The sequence below is a fragment of the Cherax quadricarinatus genome, chromosome 43, assembly GCF_038502225.1.
Source record: "Cherax quadricarinatus isolate ZL_2023a chromosome 43, ASM3850222v1, whole genome shotgun sequence".
Lineage (NCBI taxonomy): Eukaryota > Metazoa > Arthropoda > Malacostraca > Decapoda > Parastacidae > Cherax > Cherax quadricarinatus.
The window spans coordinates 26,495,399-26,517,820 of record NC_091334.1 but is presented as its reverse complement, the minus strand read 5'-3'; the positions used below and the strand labels follow the sequence as shown (position 1 = coordinate 26,517,820).

The following is a 22,422-nucleotide window of genomic DNA, read 5'->3' as shown; positions in this document are numbered from 1 at the left end:
GACTTGTCCCAAATCTGCACACGAAAATCACTCCCTATGAAAGCCAAAGACTCGGCAGGAGATGCAACATTTCCCCAATGAAAAGCAGGGGCACCATGAGTACACTGAGAGGCAACACAATAAGTGTCTGGGGCCCAAGACTGTTCAACTGCCTCCCAGCATACATAAGGGGATTACCAATATACCCCCCTGGCTGTCTTCAAGACTCCAGGCTGTCTTCAAAACCCCTGGCTATCTTCAATACCCCTAGCTGTCTTCCAGACCCCTAGCTGTCTTCTAGACCCTTGGCCATCTTCCAGACCCCTAGCTATCTTCAAGACCCCTGGGTATCTTCCAGACCCCTGGCTGTCTTCCAGATCCCTGACTGTCAAGAGGGAGCTGGACAGAAACCTAAAGACAGTACCTGACCAGCCAGACTGTGGTTCCTGTACTGTAATACATGTAACTGGCAGTAACAGCCTGGATGATCCATGATCCACTGCCAGGCCTGGTCGTGGACCAGGCCACGAGGGTCATTGACCCCCACAACACCCCCTCCCCAGGTAGTACAGAAATACGCATTCAACGTAATCGTTTATTTAAGATGACGGCCGCTGTGTACCACAGCCCTGATAGTGGCAAACCATGTAGAGCTGAGCTGTCCAGGACATGAAGAGTGGCACAGCCCTGCCTGGCACCTGGTGTTGTCCAGGACATATAGGGTGACGCAGCTAAGCCTGGAGCCCAGTGCCATCCACCACAACGCCTTTGCTGCAAATCCGATGTTTTTGACTCCAATTTAACTGCCGTATTCACCAAGATTCACCTGTAAACCAGAACACATCGGTTAATGTCAACATACATAGTCAGACGTCTTACCAAGCTTAGGCCAAATCTAAAGCAAAAAATACATCCCATATTGGACCACTGCTTAAACAAGATGGGACTTATAAAGATGACCGAAAAGAAATGAGAGATATACTGAAGTCCCAGTATGACTCAGCGTTCAGTGAGCCATTAATCAGACTAAGGGTCGGCAATCTAAGTGGATTTTTTATGACCGAAACTCAAAACTTGGTTAATTCAAGAATTTCTGAAATAATCTTAACACCACAAGACTTTGAAAAAACAGTAACAGCCTGGTTGATCAGGCCTTGATCCACCATGAAGCCTGGTCATGGACTGGGTCACAGGAGTGCTGACCCCAGGAACACCCTCCAGGTATACTCCAGGTTTACTGTACACTATAGTACACCCCACTACACTAACGGTCTACAATTCACAGCCTCAGCACCCTCACGTTAAAATTATTCATCTGTTCGTTGAATTCCGCAGCGTCGCGGCAGTCGGGCAAGGCGCTACAAAAATCAACACATTGTAAATCTGAACAACAGCACCTGTGACCTGCTTTATGCCCCACCTGTGACCTGCTTTATGCCCCACCTGTGACCTGCTTTATGCCCCACCTGTGACCTGCTTTATGCCCCACCTGTGACCTTCACATGTGAACACTACTAACCTACTAACACTGTTCAGTAATATCACTGTGAACACAACACACACCACATCAACGGTGCCAGAATAAGCTGTTGATTGATGCTGCAAGATTTGCACTTGCCTACATGCGGTCGAAAGAGTAGAATCTCAGCTCCTGGGCCCCCTCTTTAGCTAAGTCAGCCAAGGTGCTGACAGTCTTGTACCACTTACCTAAGTTAGCCAGTGTTTTGACAGTCTTGTACCACTTACCTAAGTCAGCCAGTGTGTTGACAGTCTTGTACCACTTAACAACATTGGCTGGTGCACCAGCATCAACCATCGCTTTCTGTCTCATCAACGACCAAGCCAAGACATCAACGATGCTACATGAGGTCCCCATCAACCATCCAGTCTTCCCAAGTCTGAGGAACAAGGTTGAGTAAGACAATGTATCAACAAGTTCATCTGACCACCTATTATAAAGCCCTGTCCACTTGCAACAATGTCTCCTACTACTGCAACGAGGTCGTTAGCAGCGTTATCAATGGAAATAGTCACTTTACTGACATTTTGGGGTTATCCTGCTAATTTACACATATGTTAAGGTAATTGTACTGATGTGAACCTGTACCTAAGCAAACTACTTACCATGAGAGGAGAATATCTTGCATGGGTTTGGAAAAGGATTGGAGGATTAATATTAGGGGAATTATTTTTTTTTATTAATACATCAGCCGATTCCCACAAAGGAAGGGTGGCCCGAAAAAGAAAAACTTTCATCATCATTCACTTCATCGCTGTCTTACCGGAAGGATGCTTTACACTACAGTTATAAAATTGCAACATTAACATTATTAGGGGAATATCTGAAAATATTATCCACGGGTTGAGTTATTTAGGACAAAGTACAGTAGTAATAATGTATAATGTAGAGTACAACTAGTCACACCAATTAGGAGACAAGGTTTTAGGAAGGCTAGGGAATGTGAAGAACAAGTGTTGACATTGAAACAGAGGAACAAGGTTTTAGAAATTGGAGGATGAGGGGTTATGTAAGGAAAGGAACTAGTCAGAGGTCACCGCAATGCTTGATGAAGTAGTTTAGGCATTTAGAGAGGAATGAGCAGACCAGGATGACCCAGAAGGTACATAAACCCAGGCTCACAGAGCAATCATCATCCCAGGAAGGATTCCAAGGAAACTGTAAGGGTTGTAAGTGACAGAGGTGTAAGGTGTTGGGAACGGTAAGAGAATTAAATCCTATGTTTGTTATTTTGTTTATGCTTGACTGTTTATAGATGTTGTGGTGTTGATTGTTTGTGGATGTTATCCAGTGACTTCCAGGGAATACACTGTTATTGGTTTTCATTACCCCCTACAACCATAACAGTGGCTACGAGGATGGAATTATGAAGCCAAGGTTATGGAGGCAATGTCTTGCTGAAGTCATGAAGATGTTGTAGCAGAGTGGTGATTGTTGCATAGGAGCTACTGCAGCAATGTGTGTGCAACATGGCGGCATCACAGGCAAGGTTGGAGACTTCTGATCCATCAAAAATCTCTTTGGAGCTTTGCTAAGATTGTCGAAAGCCAATTTTGCACATTTGGGAATCACAGAGCAGGAAAAGTAGAGGAACTTCTTGCTAGTTTCCCTGGGATCAGAAACTCAGTGTTCTGGGTAATGTGTGTGCCAGATTTACCACACACAAAATGTTATACAGTGGACCCCCGCATAACGATGGCATCACATAGCGATTTTTCCGCATAACGATTACTTTTATCGCAAAATTTTTGCCGCGCATACCGATTAAAAACCCGCTTACCGATTTTCGTCCGAGACGCGTCCAATGTGCCCTCACATGTGCCGGCTGTCCCATTGTTTACCAGCCAGCCTCCGCGGTAACATCCAAGCATACACTCGGAATATTTCGTATTATTACAGTGTTTTCGGTGCTGTTTCTGGAAAATAAGTGACCATGGGCCCCAAGAAAGCTTCTAGTGCCAACCCTGTGGTAAAAAGGGTGAGAATTAGTATGGAAATTAAGAAAGATTTTGAAGGGTTTGGGGCTAACCCTGAGAAGCCTATGCCAGTTGTGGAATCCATTGTGCCTACTTCAAAGATAAAGGAAATGTGTGCACAGTGGGTTGAACTGCAAACCTTTATAGATGAAAATCACCCTGACACAGCTGTTGCAAGCCGTGCTGGTGACTATTTCAATGACAATGTTATGGCCCATTTTAGGAAAGTCTTGAAGGAACGGGAGGTACAGAGCTCTATGGACAGATTTGTTGTGCGACAGAGGTCCAGTGACTCTCAAGCTGGTCCTAGTGGCATTAAAAGAAGAAGGGAAGTAACCCCAGAAAAGGACTTGCTACCTCAAGTCCTAATGGAAGGGGATTCCCCTTCTAAACAGTAAGAAGATAATGCTCTCCCCTCCTCCCATCCCATCAATCATCACCAGATCTTCAATAAAAGTAAGTGTCATGTAATTGTGCATGCCTTTTTCAGTTTGTGTGTATTAAAATTAACATTTCATGTGGTAAAAAAAAATTTTTTTCATACTTTTGGGCGTCTTGCACGGATTAATTTTATTTCCATTATTTCTTATGGGGAAAATTCATTCGCATAACGATTATTTCGCATAACGATGAGCCCTCTTGCACGGATTAAAATCGTTAACCGGGGGTCCACTGTAATGACTTAGTAGTAGCAATGAAGAGTTATTACACTGTGAAACCAGCCTATCACTGCAGCTTGTTGGTATTTCAACAAAGGAAGAAATAACATGATGAGTCCATGCATGAACTGTATGCAGATTTAAAGGTTTTGACACATAAATGTAACTATGAGAATCAGTCTGATGCCTGAGTTAGAAATCAATTATTCATGACAGTGGTGAATGAAATTTATTTCCCTAACTTAGATGTGTAAAAGCCTAGGTAGTAGGTTGGTGGACAACAACCACCCAGGGAGGTACTACCGTCCTGCCAAGTGAGTGTAAAACGAAAGCCTGTAATTGTTTTACATGATGGTAGGATTGCTGGTGTCCTTTTTTCTGTCTCACAAACACGCAAGGTTTCAGGTACGTCTTGCTACTTCTACTTACACTTAGGTCACACTACACATACATGTACAAGCATATATATACACACCCCTCTGGGTTTTCTTCTATTTTCTTACTAGTTCTTGTTCTTGTTTATTTTCTCTTATCTCCATGGGGAAGTGGAACAGAATTCTTCATACGTAAGCTATGCGTGTTGTAAGAGGCGACTAAAATGCCAGGAGCAAGGGGCTAGTAACCCCTTCTCCTGTATATATTACTAAATGTAAAAGGAGAAACTTTCGTTTTTCCTTTTGGGCCACCCTGTCTTGGTGGGATACGGCCGGTGTGTTAAAAAAAAAAAAAAAAAAAAAATGTATAAAAACTGGACTTGCAAAGTATGCAATCTGCAAAAATTTGGAGAGACTTGTGAACTTAGAGCAGACTTCTGTTAGTGAGAGGCACACTGGTCCGGAGGTGCAAGTAATTAATGATACGAAGATATAAACATTGTGGTTTCCAGAATAGTAGTGTTAGTTGTAAATTGAAATAGTTTCTGTCACTTGTGTTCATAAGAAGGGTCACTTGAAGAGTGTTAAAGAAGCATCTAAAGTGTATTCTAAGGATGTATCAAAATTGAGTAGTGACAAAAAGGGAACAGTAAAGAAACAGCAGTCACCAAGATATCCTAAAACAAAGACAGTTAAGGTGCTTGATGGGGAAAATAGTTGAGCAAACGAAGGAGTGATGAGTTTGTGTGATGTGGAGGAAAAGTGTTTTCCATGAAGGCTGAACAATATGGTTTTGTAATTAATAACAAACAGGTTCCTTTTAAGACTGACAGTGAGGTATCCATCTCAACATTATCCAAAGACTTGGTCGAAGCATTATATGGGCACACTGAACCATGTTCTAAGAAGGTAACTGCATATGATAATTGGAAAACAAACCTTTTGGGAAAGGTTGTTTTGCCTGTAAACTATAACTTAAGAGGTATCACCAGAGTTTTATGTAGCAAAGTCAAAAAATAGTAACTTGTGTGGAAAAGCCCTCATGGGAAAGGCAGGGATTTACCTTGCTGGATTAGATGAATCTACCAAAATTAATAATGCTAGATAATTTTAAAGCAGATCTTAGTAAGACCATCTCCAGCATGGTGGCCACAATTCACGTGAAAAGTGACGCTGTGTCTTCACAAAAACAAGGTCGGTACCTTGCTTTCACAAAGAAATGATTGAAGCAGAATTAGAAAAGCTAATAGAGGGATTACTGAGCCTATGTTCCACAGTAAGTGGTCTGCACCTATTGTATCTGTATTAAAGGTCGACTCTAAGTCTATCAGGATATGTGAGGATTTTAAATGTATTGATCAACAGATTCATTGTGAGAGATATCCTTTACTTAGGATTGAAGAATTATTGTCAGTAGTTCGTAAAGGCAAGATATTTACAAAATTAGATTTGAAGGATACATATTTACAGATACCAGTAGATGAGAGGAGTCAATGTATTTCAGTCAATTAATACCAACATGGTGTCTTTCAAAGATTTATTTCCCAATTATTTGTTAGATTGGAAGGAGTAGCATTCTGTATGGATGATATCATAATATGTGGTGCCACAGAAGCTCAGCATGATGCTAGACTCAAGAGTATAATGTAGTACCAAATAAGATTAAGTCAGTGTTGAAAACCAGATCTACTGAATATCTGGGGTATGAGATTTCAGGGGAAGGCATTGAACCTTCTGCTAAGAAGATTGAGGCTATTGTAAAGTTACCGTCTCTTAAGTCCATAGAGGAAGTTCAGTCCTTTGTGGAGATGGTGACATATTGTAAATTTATTAAGAATTTCTCTAATTTTGGCAAAACTGTATGAGTTATTGAAAAATCTGAGTGGTCTTCAGTGGAAGAGGATGCTGTTCAAAGGATTAAAAAGACCTGAGATTGTTCAGCCTCGTTGACTAATTTTACAGAACATCCATTAATACTTGAGGTTGATGCTTCCTCTGTGGCTGTTGGAGGTGTTAATCCAGGAACTAAATGGCCAGGAAAAACCTGTATATTTTGTTGATAAAAAAACTTTTTCCAGCAGGACAGAATTATTCTCAACTTGATAAAGAAGGTTTAGCTTTAGTGTTTGCTGTTAAGAAATTCAGATACTTCTTGCTAGAAAGAAAGAGTGTTGCTCACACAGATCATAAACCACTGCTGGGGTTATTTGGGAAAGGGAAACAGACGCCAGCAAATACAAATGCCGGAATTCAGTGTTGGGCTGTTATTAGTTCAGTATGATTATGAATTCCTAGGTAGTAGGTTGGTAGACAGCAACCGCCCAGGGAGGTACTACCGTCCTGCCAAGTGAGTGTAAAACGAAAGCCTGTAATTGTTTTACATAATGGTAGGATTGCTGGTGTCCTTTTTTCTGTCTCATGAACATGCAAGATTTCAGGTACGTCTTGCTACTTCTACTTACACTTAGGTCACACTACACATACATGTACAAGCATATATATATACACACCCCTCTGGGTTTTCTTCTATTTTTTTTCTAATTCTTGTTCTTGTTTATTTTCTCTTATCTCCATGGGGAAGTGGAACAGAATTCTTCCTCTGTAAGCCATGCGTGTCGTAAGAGGCGACTAAAATGCCGGGAGCAGGGGGCTAGTAACCCCTTCTCCTGTATATATTACTAAATGTAAAAGGAGAAACTTTCGTTTTCCTTTTGGGCCACCCTGCCTCGGTGGGATACGGCCGGTGTGTTGAAAGAAAGATTATGAATTGTTATTCAAGGCTGGCAACTACCTGGAGGGTATTCCGGGGACCAATGCCCCCGCAGCCCAGTCCATGACCAGGCCTCCCGGTGGATCGGGGCCTGATCAATGAGGCTGTTATACCTATGGAATATATAAGATTAATAGTGTCTCTGGATTTCCAAGATATTACATTTGATATTTTGGAAGATGCTGTGTTATCCCAAGTAGTAAGTAATGTTAAATATAGATGGTGTAAGAACAGTGTACCTTTATCTGACTATAATTCCATCAAATCAAACCTGACTATTTATGAGGATGTATTATTGTATAGGAAGAGTGGTAGTGCTGGTGGAATTAAGATGTAAGATATCAGAGCAGTTACATATGGGTCATAATGGTATCAGTGCTATGAAAGCAGAAGCAAGAAGTGGGTCTGGTGGCTAAAGACTGACCAAGATATTGGAAAACTGACCAAGAATTGTCCAATTTGTTTTAAGAATTTTCAGCCAATTTTCTCTCCTGTACCATCTTGGCCCAGCATGGGGAAACCATGGTCTAGAGCGCATGTAAACTTTGCAGTGGAAGGCAAATAGTTTTTAACAATTGTAGGTTCCTTTTCAAAATTCATAGATGAACAAGTAACTAGTTCCATGTCATCCAGAGTTACTGCTGAGTTGCTGAGGAAATCCTTTTGTAATTTTGGGTTACCAGACATAGTTGTCAGATAATGCTGCATACTGTGTATCGCAAGAGCTGGAAACTTTCTTTATTAATAATAGTACTGAACATATTACTAGAGCCCCACACCATCTATCATCAAATGGTCTGGCAGAGAGGAAAGTAGGACACTGAAGGAACGTTTACACAAATTTACAATACCAGATTATGTAGGTTCTTGTACAATGATAGGAAAACTGTTCATTCCTCCACTGGTAAGACAACAGCAGAAATTTTAAAGTCCCAGTATTGGCTGTCAAATGTCATGTCTAACATGGCTGCTGGTGAACTTCAGGGGGATGAGAAGCAACTGCAAGTTGATGATGCTGTGTATGCCAGAAATTTTGGGAGAGGTAAACCTTGGGTAGAAGGAAAGACTGTGGGGGTATTAGGAGTTAGGAATTATAAAATGTAAATTAAAGGCTTTGGTAATATATGGAAAAGGCATATAGATCAACTCGTGTCAAAGTTTAGGACTGATGGAGAACAAACACTGATTCCAACAGTACCAGAAACTGTAAGATGTAGGTTGGTAATTCCTGGCCAGTATAGGAACAGGGCACCTTTATGGTTGGAGTAACTGCCCACAAAAGATAATAGTGGTAATAAACTTAAGGATCAGGTTAGTATGCAGGAAGATGCTGCTGGAAGGTTTGATGATAGAAACAAGAGTGAGAGAGGAGAGGCAGTGCCTCAGGACAATGCCAACGCTCCATATCTCAGGCATTCCAAAAAGAGTGGTTCAACCTCCAGATAGATTGAATTTATAAAATTAGTTTTGTTGATAAGGTAATCTTTGTATTGAATTGGTATGATATAATGTAATTTAGGAGGGAAGTAATGTTGGGAGCTGTGAGAGAATTAAATCCTATGTTTGTTGTTCTGTTTATATTCGATCATCTATAGATCGTTTGTGGTTGTTATCCAGTGACTTCAAGAGAACACAGTTATTACTCTCCCTTTCATTATCCCCTACAACCATAACACTAGTCAGAGTTCACTGCAATGGTTGTTGAAGCAGTCTGGGCAGTTAGAAAGGATGGAGCAGAAAAGGATGACCCAGAGGGTGTATAAACCCAGGCTCAAAGAACAAAGGTCATCCCAAGAAGGTTTCCGAGGAAACTGTGAGGGTTTTAAGTGACGGGGACTTGTGTGAGCAAGTTGAAGTGAAGACTCGGACGGAGGAAAACCAGTCAGTTGAACTTGAAGGATGGACCAGGCTTGTCTGGTATACCAGGCTGTTGCTGCTGGCGAAGCGTTGGCCCACACATCCGTCACAGCCTGCTTAATCAATGTGCAAAAATGACAGGTTTAATACCTGCCAATCATTTTAAAAGTAATAATAATAATGACTGGTAATTACCGTGCATTTAACTGCCTGAGTGCTGCCTGTCTCTCTCGGTTGTTACCCTCGGTCAACTGCCTTGATAACTGATCCAGAACGTGATCTGTTTCCGTTATGGTGGCAAAGGTTCCAGAGGCTTCATAATTGTACGGCGATGACAGTGGGAAGAGCCGGGACACATAACGCACGATATTCACCTCTCCTGATATTGGCGTTTGACGGAGCGGGTCCACCTGCAACAATGCAACAAGTTAACGACTGCTAGCGAGGATGCTGCATAAGCACCAGCTAGGACAACATACACACCAGCTAGGACAACATACAAAGATAGTATAAACAGGATGTGCTATACAATATATGCAATGTAAACACTGGTTAACACCAAGACAAGGACGGACATGGTTTTAACGGGACGACGAGTGACGTACCATTAAGCTGGGCACCCTCGCGTCTTTCCAGTGTAAGGTGAACGCTACTCTGCAACTACTGCGACCATCTGGGTCTTGATCCATGAACCAGTGTTGTAGTCTCTCACTAACCTGTGGTTAAAAACAACAGTGCTTTAATAAACATAGTGTACACCAAGTTCCCGACTTACAAATGTGTTGAGAATTTTCTGTATTGTGTATATCATTATTATATCATTATTGGTGAAATGATGAAGTAAAGGGTGTGATAAAAGAGAAAAAGTTAGCTTATGAGAGGTTTTTACAAAGCAGAAGTGTTATAAGAAGAGCAGAGTATATGGAGAGTAAAAGAAAGGTGAAGAGAGTGGTGAGAGAGTGCAAAAGGAGAGCAGATGATAGAGTGGGAGAGGCACTGTCAAGAAATTTTAATGAAAACAAGAAAAAAAGTGAGATAAACAAGTTAAGAAAGCCTAGGGAATGAATAGATTTGTCAGTTAAAAACAGAGTAGGGGAGTTAGTTGATGGGGAGCTAGAGGTATTAGGTAGATGGTGGGAATATTTTGAGGAACTTTTAAATGTCGACGAAGAAAGGAAGTCAGTCGTTTCATGCACTGGCCAGGGAGGTATAACATCTTTTAGGAGTGAACAAGAGCAAGATATGAGTGTGGGGGAGGTGCGTGAAGCATTACGCAGAATGAAAGGAGGTAAAGCAGCAGGAACTCTCGGGATCATGACAGAAATGTTAAAAGCAGGGGGAGGGATAAAGTGTTAGAGTGGTTGGTAATTTTGTTTAATAAATGTATGAAAGAGGGGAAGGTACCTAAGGATTGGCAGATGGCATGTATAGTTCCTTTATATGAACATAAGAACATAAGAAAGAAGGAACACTGCAACAGGCCTACTGACCCATTCAGAGCAGGTCCATGTCCATCCCCCAGATAAGCCCAATGACCCCCCCCCCTCCCCCAGAATAGCCCAATGACCCACCCAGTCTGGCCACCTCCACTCAAAAAAGGAGCACGGCACCAGACCCAGCAGCACGAGCTAGTCAGGTTCAACTCACACCCACCCACACCCACTCATGTATTTATCTAACCTATTTTTAAAACTACACAACATTTTAGCCTGAATAACTGTACTCGGGAATTTGTTCCACTCATCCACAACTCTATTACCAAACCAGTGCTTTCCTATATCCTTCCTGAATCTGAACTTTTCCAACTTGAAACCATTGCTGCGAGTCCTGTCTTGGCTGGAAATTTTCAGCACACTATTTACATCCCCTTTATTTATTCCTATTTTACATTTATACACCTTGATCATATCCCCCTAATTCTACCCCTTTCGAGAGAGTGTGGATTCAGGGCCCTCAGTCTATCCTCATAGGGAAGATTTCTGATACATGGGATCATCTTTGTCATCCTCCTCTGTACGTTTTCCAGAGCATTTATATCCATTCTGTAATACGGTGACCAGAACTGAGCAGCATAGTCTAAATGAGGCCTAACCAAGGATATATAGAGTTGAAGAACAACCTGAGGACTCCTATTATTTATACTTCTAGATATGAAGCCAAGAATTCTGTTAGCTTTATTGTGAACACTAATGCACTGTTGTCTTGGTTTTAGATTACTGCTAACCAGAACTCCTAAATCCTGTTCGCAATCAGTAGTATATTAAGATATACATAATTTAGTTTATATGTGGCATGGTTATTTACCTGTCCAACATTTAGAACTTTGCATTTGTCAATATTTAACTGCATCTGCCACTTCTCCGACCATTGTATCAGTCTATTCAAATAATCTTGGAGTGCTCTAGTGTCCTCATTAGAATGAATTGGACGGCCTATTTTGGTGTCATCAGCAAATTTGCTTATGTCGCTATTTATTCCCTCATCTATGTCGTTTATGTAAATTGTGAACAACAATGGGCCCAACACTGACACCTGTGGAACACCGCTTGTGACGTGCCCCCATTCTGATTTCTCCCCGTTTATGCAAACACTCTGCTGCCTATTTGTTAGCCATGCCTCTACCCACAAAAAAATTTCTCCTCCTATTCCATGTGCCTTAAGTTTCCTCAATAGCCCCTGGTGTGGAACTTTATCGAAAGCCTTACTGAAGTCCATATACACAATGTCTATTCATTACCATGATCTACCTCTTCAAACACCTTAGTGAAAAAAGTTAGTAAATTCGTAGGACAGGAACGCCCCCTTTGTAAAACCGTGTTGAGATTCATTAATCAATCTGTGCCTATCAAGATGGCTACGAATTGCTTCGGCAATTATTGATTCCATAAATTTTCCCACTATAGTTCAAAGCAAAGGGCCTGTCATCTGCCCTGTAAATAGGTATTACATTTGCCATTTTCCACTTATTAGGCACTATGCCAGTTTGTAGTGATATGTTAAAAAGATTAGCCAAAGGTATGCTAAGATCCTCTTTACATTCCTTTAACACCCTTGCAAACAGTTCATCAGGACCTGGGGATTTGTTAGGTTTTAGTTTCTCTATTTGTCTGAGGACCGTGTCACTAGTTACCGCAATCGTGAAGGGAAGGGGGACAAAAGAGATTGCAAAAATTATAGAGGAATTAGTTTACTGAGTATACAAGGAAAAGTGTATGGTAGAGTTATTATTGAAAGAATAATTAGAGGTAAGACAGAGAACAGGATTGCGGATGAGCAAAGAGGTTTTAGAGTGGGTAGGGGATGTGTAGATCAAGTGTTTACATTGAAGCATATATGTGAACAGTATTTAGATAAAGGTAGGGAAGTTTTCATTCCATTTATGGATTTAGAAAAGGCATATGATAGAGTGGATAGGGAAGCAATGTGGCAGATGTTGCAAGTATAAAGAATAGGTAATAAGGACCCCAATGGAAATAAGTCACTCTGTCTGACTTTTTTGGGTTATCCTAGGTTCTCTACACATATGCTGCTATGTATGATAATTCTATGTAACTGTATTGTGTATACCTGAATAAATTTACTTACTTACTTATGATGTAAAGAGTTTTAATGAGGACAGTGAGGCTCAGGTTAGGGTGTGTAGAAGAGAGGGAGACTACTTCCCAGTAAAAGTAGGTCTTAGACAGGGATGTGTAATGTCACCATGGTTGTTTAATACATTTATAGATGGGGCTATAAAAGAAGTAAATGCTAGGGTGTTCGGGAGAGGGGTGGGATTAAATTATGGGGAATCAAATACAAAATGAGATTTGACACAGCTACTTTCTGCTGACGATACTGTGCTTATGGGAGATTCTAAAGAAAAGTTGCAAAGGTTAGTGGACGAGTTTGGGAAAGTGCGTAAAGGTAGAAAGTTGAAAGTGAACATAGATAAGAGTAAGGTGATGAGAGTATCAAATGATTTAGATAAAGAAAAATTAGATATCACATTGGAGAGAAGGAGTATGGAAGAAGTGAATGTTTTCAGATATTTGGGAGTTGATGTGTCAGTGGATGGGTTAATGAAAGATGAGGTTAACCAAAGAATTGATGAGGGAAAAAAAGGTGAGTGGTGCATTGAGGTATATGTGGAGACAAAAAATGTTACATCATTATGGAGGCAAAGAAGGGAATGTATGAAAGTATAGTGGTACCAACACTCTTGTATGGGTGTGAAGCTTGGGTTGTAAATGCTGCAATGAGGAGGTGGTTGGAGGCAGTGGAGATGTCCTGTCTAAGGGCAATGTGAAGTATAAATATTATGCAGAGAATTCGGTGTAGAAATTAGGAGAAGGTGTGGAGTTAATAAAAGTATTAGTCAGAGGGCTGAAGAGGGGTTGTTGAGGTGGTTTGGTCATTTAGAGAGAATGGATCAGAGTAGAATGACATGGAGAGCGTATAAATCTTTAAGGGAAGGAAGGCGGGATAAGGGTCGTCCTTGAAAAGGTTGGGGGGAGGGGGTAAAGGAGGTTTTGTGGGCAAGGGGCTTGGACTTCCAGCAAGCGTGCGTGAGCGTGTTAGATAGGAGTGAGTGGAGACGAATGGTTTTTGGGACCTGACGAGCTGTTGGAGTGTGAGCAGGGTAATATTTAGTGAAGGGATTCAGGGGAAACCAGTTATTTTTATATAGCCGGACTCCTTTTTTTATTTTTTTTTTTATTTTTTTTTTTTTTCCCCCCGACAAGTCGGCCGTCTCCCACCGAGGCAGGGTGACCCAAAAAAGAAAGAAAATCCCCAGAAAGAAAATACTTTCATCATCATTCAACACACTCACACATAATCACTGTTTTTGCAGAGGTGCTCAGAACACAACAGTTTAGAAGCATATTACCTGGAGTTTACCTGGAGAGAGTTCCGGGGGTCAACGCCCCCGCGGCCCGGTCTGTGACCAGGCCTCCTGGTGGATCAGAGCCTGATCAACCAGGCTGTTGCTGATGGCTGCACGCAAACCAACATACGAGTCACAGCCCGGCTGGTCAGGAACCGACTTTAGGTGCTTGTCCAGTGCCAGCTTGAAGACTGCCAGGGGTCTGTTGGTAATCCCCCTTATGTATGCTGGGAGGCAGTTGAACAGTCTCGGGCCCCTGACACTTATTGTATGGTCTCTTAACGTGCTAGTGACACCCCTGCTTTTCATTGGGGGGATGTTGCATCGTCTGCCAAGTCTTTTGCTTTCGTAGTGAGTGATTTTCGTGTGCAAGTTCGGTACTAGTCCCTCTAGGATTTTCCAGGTGTATATAATCATGTATCTCTCCCGCCTGCGTTCCAGGGAATACAGGTTCAGGAACCTCAAGCGCTCCCAGTAATTGAGGTGTTTTATCTCCGTTATGCGCGCCGTGAAGGTTCTCTGTACATTTTCTAGGTCAGCAATTTCACCTGCCTTGAAAGGTGCTGTTAGTGTGCAGCAATATTCCAGCCTAGATAGAACTAGTGACCTGAACAGTGTCATCATGGGCTTGGCTTCCCTCGTTTTGAAGGTTCTCATTATCCATCCTGTCATTTTTCTAGCAGATGCGATTGATACAATGTTATGGTCCTTGAAGGTGAGATCCTCCGACATGATCACTCCCAGGTCTTTGACGTTGGTGTTTCGCTCTATTTTGTGGCCAGAATTTGTTTTGTACTCTGATGAAGATTTAATTTCCTCGTGTTTACCATATCCGAGTAATTGAAATTTCTCATCATTGAACTTCATATTGTTTTCTGCAGCCCACTGAAAGATTTGGTTGATGTCCGCCTGGAGCCTTGCAGTGTCTGCAATGGAAGACACTGTCATGCAGATTCGGGTGTCATCTGCAAAGGAAGACACGGTGCTGTGGCTGACATCCTTGTCTATGTCGGATATGAGGATGAGGAACAAGATGGGAGCGAGTACTGTGCCTTGTGGAACAGAGCTTTTCACCGTAGCTGCCTCGGACTTTACTCTGTTGACGACTACTCTCTGTGTTCTGTTAGTGAGGAAATTATAGATCCATCGACCGACTTTTCCTGTTATCCCTTTAGCACGCATTTTGTGCGCTATTACGCCATGGTCACACTTGTCGAAGGCTTTTGCAAAGTCTGTATATATTACATCAGCATTCTTTTTATCTTCTAGTGCATTTAGGACCTTGTCGTAGTGATCCAATAGTTGAGACAGACAGGAGCGACCTGTTCTAAACCCATGTTGCCATGGGTTGTGTAACTGATGGGTTTCTAGATGGGTGGTGATCTTGCTTCTTAGGACCCTTTCAAAGATTTTTATGATATGGGATGTTAGTGCTATCGGTCTGTAGTTCTTTGCTGTTGCTTTACTGCCCCCTTTGTGGAGTAGGGCTATGTCTGTTGTTTTTAGTAACTGTGGGACGACCCCCGTGTCCATGCTCCCTCTCCATAGGATGGAAAAGGCTCGTGATAGGGGCTTCTTGCAGTTCTTGATGAACAGGGAGTTCCATGAGTCTGGCCCTGGGGCAGAGTGCATGGGCATGTCATTTATCGCCTGTTCGAAGTCATTTGGTTCGAAGCCATATACAGTGGTCCCTCGCTTTTCGTAGTTCTCGGCAATCATAAATTTCGCCAATCATAGGGGTATTTTCATATAAACATGGACTCGCTTTTCATAGGTTGACTCGCGAATAGTAGTTCGTCCGGGACGCGTATGCACGGTGTGAGCCGAGGCGGCCTCCCTACCCAGCCAGTCTGGCATTGCTTACCAGTGAGTGAAGGTCCCCTCAAGTGCTCCTATGAAATATTTCATAATATTCCACTCATTTTAGTGCTTGCAAGTACTAAATAAGCTACCATGGCTCCAAAGAAAGCTCCTAGTGCCAAGCCTGTGGTAAAGGTGAGAAATATGTACAGTGACAAAGTCTTGGGCCATTTTAGGGAAGTGTTAAAGAGACGCCAGAAACAGAGCTCTCTCCACAGTAACTTTGCGAGACAGAACTAGAGTGACTCTCAAGGTGGTCCTAGTGGCATTAAGAAACAGAGAAGAGAAGCAACCCCAGAGAAGCAATTGGTACCTGAGGTGTTGCTGGAAGGGGATTCCCCTTCCAAACTGTAAACAATCCACTCTCCTCCTCCAGTCTCCCATACACTAAGAAGAATCTCCAATAAAGGTAAGTGTTATGCTGTTAATGTTACATTCATCATTTCCCATTGTATTGTTTATGTACTACATGTATATTTCATGTAAAAAAAATTTTTGTTTTAATACTTCTGGGTGTCAGGAACGGATTAATTGTATTACATTATTTCTTATGGGGAAAATTGATTCGCAAATCATAAATTTTGTTTATAGTAACGGCTCCAGGAACGGATTAATTACGAAAAACGAGGGACCACTGTACGTATAAAGATACACAACATATCCCTCCAAACTGCCAATATCCAATAGCCGGACTCGAGTTCTGGAAATGGGAAGTACAATGCCTGCACTTTAAAGGAGGGGTTTGAGATATTGGCAGTTTGGAGGGATGTGTAACAGGACGGTATATATATAATTGGGGCCCTGATATTATATTCTATAGGGAGTTTATTATATTATTTCAGATCACTCTTTATACTGTATCTTTATATATGCCTTTAAACTGTTGTATCTGGGCACCTCTGCAAAAACAGTGATTATGTGTGAGTGAAGTGAAAGTGTTAAATGATGATGAAAGTATTTTCGTTTTGGGGATTTTCTTTCTTTTTGTGTCACCCTGCCTAGGTGGGAGATGACCGACTTGTTGAAAAAAAAATATTATATTATTGTGTATAATATCATTATTATACACAATACAGAAGGTCCCCAACACATGTTTAAGTTGAAGACTTTCTGTATCATGAATATTATACACAATGTGTTTGTAAGTCCGGGACTTACAGTACAGGAGAGACTGTTTACTGTGACCATCTAGGATTACAACATCAGAAGTGTACTCAACATCAACAAACTCTTAATGGGTCATAACCATAATTTTTAAAGTGATAGACTGGTTAGCCAGTGGAAGGCTTCTGTCAGATGACCAAAAGCTCCAGCTGCGGGTCATCACGTGACTAAGACCCACATCAGGAAACACTTGTCCTCTTTCCTGACAAACCTTACCTAACCTAACCTAAGTCTTCTATCATAAAGTGAGCTTATGGTGAGTAGAGACAGTACCATTTCTGACTCTTTCTATATTTAATGGAATTATTTAAAACAACTTTTTTTGGAGCTTGTGAAGTTAACTAAGTTCTAAGGTTAAACCAGCAGTCCTTATATAGAGAATGTTTATAGGAGAACTGACTGTATATAGAGGAGCTTTATAAAAGAACCGACTGTACATAGAGACTGTAGCCAACTGCAAACAGGTAACATTAATGGGCTGAAGGTTAACAAGTACTGACAAGTGGTTGTTACCTGTGACACAGAGGAGTGCAGATGGTTGGCACAATACACAGAGATGCCAGCTGTCTTCAGTAGCCGGCGCAGCAAGAGCAGCGAGAATGGTGGTGCCTCCGGACTGGCCGAGATCACCAGGTCATGCACTGTCGACCTCTGCAAGGTAATCAGCACATTTATCATTACAAATGGCATACCTGAGTGCACAGTGTGCACACGGCATGCAAGACCTAAGTGGTGATAGTGAAGCAGAAGGTTCTCTTCCTACCACACACTATTATTGTTAATAAAACATGTGTAACACCTGGGTATCTTTAGAAGACACATGTGCAACACTTGGATATCTTTAGAAGACACATGTAAAACACTTGGGTGTCTATTGATAAGATGTGTAACACTTGGGTGTCTTTTCTTGATGAAACAAGATACATAGGTGTTGCAAAACACACAAATGTTGCATGATACGCCTGAACCACACAGATGTTAGCACGTCTATGTCTTGTATGTGGAATACGTCAGATGAACACACACACTCATACGCAGTTCAAGAGCGTGATCACACGCTTGATACCAGCAGTGAGTAAAGCTAGTCGATGAATGTTAGGAGGGGCCAAGAGCTGCGAATCAACCCTTTCAAACACAACTGAGTACAACTATGCTAGACGAACAGACGGAGGAGGAAGTCACGCTTGATCTATATGATCACACACTAGAGGCTAGTATCGGTAAAGCAGGGCCAAGAGCTGCAACTCGACCACCACAGCACAACCAGGCGAACACACGAGGCTTGCTCGAGTCAAACGCACAAAACTGCGCATATACTTGCTGGTGCTAGTGGCGAAAGCGGCGCTGGTGAGGGAGACAGGTTGGAGGGGTCACAGCAAGAGTGGAAGCGGCACCGCCAGGGTGGCGGCCCCTCCCATGATGCATTATGTAAACCTCTCACCATCTTGACCAACTCTTCCTGTAGCAGGTAGAGTTTCTTGACGACCAGTGTGTGGTGCGTCGTTATGTCCACCTCGGTGGGCAACGCCTGAAGATAACCAATGATCGATTGTCAACCAGGCAGCTCTTAACAACACTTGTTGTGATAGCTTATGGCACTCAGGTGTTTATCTTATGTAGAGAAAGCAATTTAACAAGATACTGAAGAATTCAGGTTCATTATCTTTGTTAAATTGAAAAAGTTGAATTCAAGTTGTCCAACTGAAACAATCTGGGACATTACAGAATACAAGTTCATAATCTTTGTTAAACTGAAGCAAGTTGGGTTATTAGTAAAGAACTTAGATATATTATATTCTGTGATATTAAAGTACAGTGAGAAACTATTGAAAAATCTCGAGTTAATTTGTTTGTCACTGAGAAAACTTGAGAAGTGACTGATGACCTTAGTTTCAGCCTTGATGTGCAGTGATGCCAGAAACTCCACCTCTTCCTTGAGTGCCTTGATGACCCCCAGGATGCACTGCTGCTGCTCGACCAGGGTTATAGGCTCAGCTGGCAATGCCACTTCCCCACCTGCTTGGCAGACCCGGTCCAGCTCAGACCTCAAGCGCCTCAGCCGGAACAGCACCGACTCTTGAAGCCGCTGTAATTCACCTTCTGCTCCAGCATCACTGCCCTCCTCCTATGGCACCCACCGTAATCTCCGAATTAACAACCCATCATCGCAAAAAAAAAAAAAAAAAAAAAAAAAAAAAAAACTGAGAATCACACAATTTCTTACTGTGGCCACTAACAGTGTTCTTGATCCAAGGAACCAGAGCCACTGTTCCCTTTCTCTGGATCAAATTCAATTACCTCCCCTCTCTCCAGGTGCTGTACAACCCCCGAAAGGTCTAGTGCTTCCCCACAATTATATACAGTTACCTAAATTGTATCTGACGTATTTTTATCAAGCAAACGCAATAATAAAACTATAATAATAATAATAATACAGTAGACTGTTATATAACACGGTAATTATGTTCCTGAAAATCCCATGTTAGATAAACTTAAAACCTTATGGGAAAAATAGGGTTATGTTCCCGAGAGCCCCAAAATTCCAAACAACTTTTTTTTAGGTCTCTGGATCTTACAAAAATAAAAATGGTTATGTAATTGTTGTTCATTGTCGTGATGTATTACGTCTTTTGTATTGTTTAAGGCTACAAATGTGACAAATATTTTTTACCTTAAATTGTGGTTGCTGGTATTTGTAGAGGATTGTGAAGAGAGAGGCATGCTGTGACCCTACTGGGCTGAGGCAGATGGTTGTTGATTGTCGGCTGAGGTGGATGGTAGTCAAGTCAGTCAGTGAAGTCAGTCACATCAGTCAGTAAATCAAGTCAGTCAGTCAAGTCAGTCAGTCAAGTCAGTCAGTCAAGTCAGTCAGTCAAGTCAGTCAGTCAAGTCAGTCAGTCAAGTCAGTCAGTCAAGTCAGTCAGTCAAGTCAGCCAGTCAAGTCAGCCAGTCAGTCAAGTCAGTCAGTCAAGTCAGTCAAGTCAGTCAGTCAGTCAAGTCAGTCAGTCAAGTCAGTCAAGTCAGTCAAGTCAAGTCAGTCAAATCTGTAAGTCAAGTCTGTAAGTCAAGTCTGTAAGTCAAGTCTGTAAGTCAAGTCTGTAAGTCAAGTCTGTAAGTCAAGTCTGTAAGTCAAGTCTGTAAGTCAAGTCTGTAAGTCAAGTCTGTAAGTCAAGTCTGTAAGTCAAGTCTGTAAGTCAAGTCTGTAAGTCAAGTCTGTAAGTCAAGTTTGTAAGACAGTAAGTCAAATCTGTAAGTCAGTAAGTCAAGTCAGTTAATGTGTTTATTCAGAGAGTTGTGATCTATGTGTCATTCTTTTCATATAACAACCTGGGTTATTCATTGCACAAGCCCACATACAGCAGGACCCCCATATCCGCAGGAGATGCGTTCCAAGGACCTGCATGGATACCAAAACCGTGGATAGTAGCACACCCTACATGTAAGTCCTATACATAACTATTATACTGTAAAGTTTAATTGATAAATTATGCACAATATAGAATTACCACTTTCTCACTGATGGGAAGCACTTCACAGCTTCTCTTAAGCTTTCAACAACTGCCAGCTTCTCTATTTTTGTGCTATTATATAAAATTAAGAAATATTTTTAAGCCACAGTAACCTGTGGATAACTGAAACCGCAGATACCAAACCAGTGGATAAGGGGGTTCTATTGTATTTGCCTCATTCTTTTTAATAGTACAAACTGATGCTTCATTAAGGCCATAAGCTCTCGCTATGTCCACCACATGTGAACCACTTTTAAGTTTGTCTCATATCTGAATTTTCTTCATAATTACAAGTCTTAAATGCTTACACTTTTTCACACCACTTCCAGCATCACTCGCATGCTTCTAAAGTGCCTTGGTAGACAAAAGATATGATAATGAAAAGACCAATTCACAAACAGATCTGAGAATCATATAGAATGAGTATGTATGGATACTGGGACAGGGGTGGCAGGGAGGATGGTAGGCCTCCCCTACAGTGACAATGGCCTGACCCAGAGGCAGATTGCTATATGAAGGGAAAACATCCCTCGGTCCAGCTCACGGTGCTTCAAATCCCCCCCCCCCCCCCGAAATGGAATCATGTTAAGTAAATTTTACAAAGTAATACATAAAAATATGCCGCAAATTTTGCGGCATATTTTTGTTATGTATCACATTTTTGTTATAATAAAAACATGATGCATAAACCCATGTTATATAATGGTCTACTGTAATACAGCCTTTCCTCACTTAGTGATGGAGATCCTTACCTAAGACCACGTCGGTAGACGAATTCATCGCTAAGTGAGGAGCATACTATAATGGTAGTGGGTTTGTGTCAGCCATCTTTGATATTGTTTTAATGTCACCTTTGTACCATTTATAACATTGTTAGTATATTTTTAAATGTTTGTAGAGTAGTGTACTGTATATTGTGATAAACAGAATAGAGGAAATCAGCTCTAATATACATTATTTAGGTATACATACTGGTCAGAGAGACCGTTGTAAGTCCAAGTCGTAGGTAAACGAGTACGTCGCTAAGTGAGGAGAGGCTGTAATAATAATAATGCTAGTTGCAGGTAGGTAGGTACAATAATAATAAGAGAATAAAGCAGAAATAAAGCAGAGTACTCTGCCTTAACAGGTGAGGAGAGTGCAGCTGCGCCTATGATGGCAGTGCTGGAAGACTGAGTGTTGACAGCCACTTTATTACTCAGCAGGTGGTCCAGCTGTTGTCGCAGCTGCTGCAGTCGCTCCAGCAGTGCCTCCTGCCGCACCTCTAGCGCTGCCACACCCTCGCTCTTCACTGCCTCCTGCCGCACCTCCAGTAGCGCCGCCGCTGCCTGCAATGTACAGAAAAACTTTGACACTGGAAACTCACACTTGTTGTATTTTGGATGACATGTGACCAGCAACAACAGTTTGGTGGATTAGATCCTGATCCACCAGCAAGCCTGGTGGTATGCACCTACATACCTAAGCTCATACCTTAACAACAGACACCAGTAGGTTCTGTTAGTGCACTGTTGTGATTTTTTGTGTAACAATTAAAATTTTAAAGAAAAAACAGAGAGAGACATAGACAGAGAAAGAGAGAGAGAGAGAGAGACAGACAGACAGAGAGAGAGAGAGTGGGAAATTCTGCTTCAAGCTGGGTAAAGGAGGTAGTGGAGCTCAGACTGCTTCAGCGAACATTTGGCGACGAAGTAATAGGTTGGACAGTGTCGTGAATGGTATTCTTGATACAAGCACGATGAACATCAGATGAAGATGATGAACACTCTGGTCATACATCAAAAACAGACATCAACAATGATGTTATTAAGCTAAGATCATCATCAAGAGTATGAGGACAAATTCTTGGGTCTGCATCTTGACACCAACCTGAAATTCAACACCCATA

At 41.7% G+C, this 22,422-nt stretch overlaps 1 protein-coding gene across 3 annotated transcripts in view; it reads right to left on the bottom strand.

Annotated features, from left to right (window-relative positions):
* Positions 1-560: 560 nt before the first annotated feature.
* Positions 561-22,422, bottom strand: part of AIMP2 (aaRS-interacting multifunctional protein 2) — a 42,420-nt gene continuing 20,558 nt past the window's right edge. The window contains exons 2-9 of one of the 3 annotated variants that reach the window (XM_053784187.2): positions 21,656-21,862; positions 18,911-19,150; positions 18,347-18,553; positions 17,539-17,676; positions 9,740-9,850; positions 9,330-9,544; positions 1,726-1,877; positions 561-805 (exon numbers count right to left, since the gene is read on the bottom strand). In XM_053784187.2, coding sequence (XP_053640162.2) covers positions 792-805; positions 1,726-1,877; positions 9,330-9,544; positions 9,740-9,850; positions 17,539-17,676; positions 18,347-18,553; positions 18,911-19,150; positions 21,656-21,862 — 1,284 coding nt within the window. In that variant the 3' untranslated portion in view covers positions 561-791. The remainder of the gene's footprint in view (positions 806-1,725; positions 1,878-9,329; positions 9,545-9,739; positions 9,851-17,538; positions 17,677-18,346; positions 18,554-18,910; positions 19,151-21,655; positions 21,863-22,422) is intronic. The other 2 variants (XM_070093768.1, XM_070093769.1) reach the window with 2 other exon arrangements.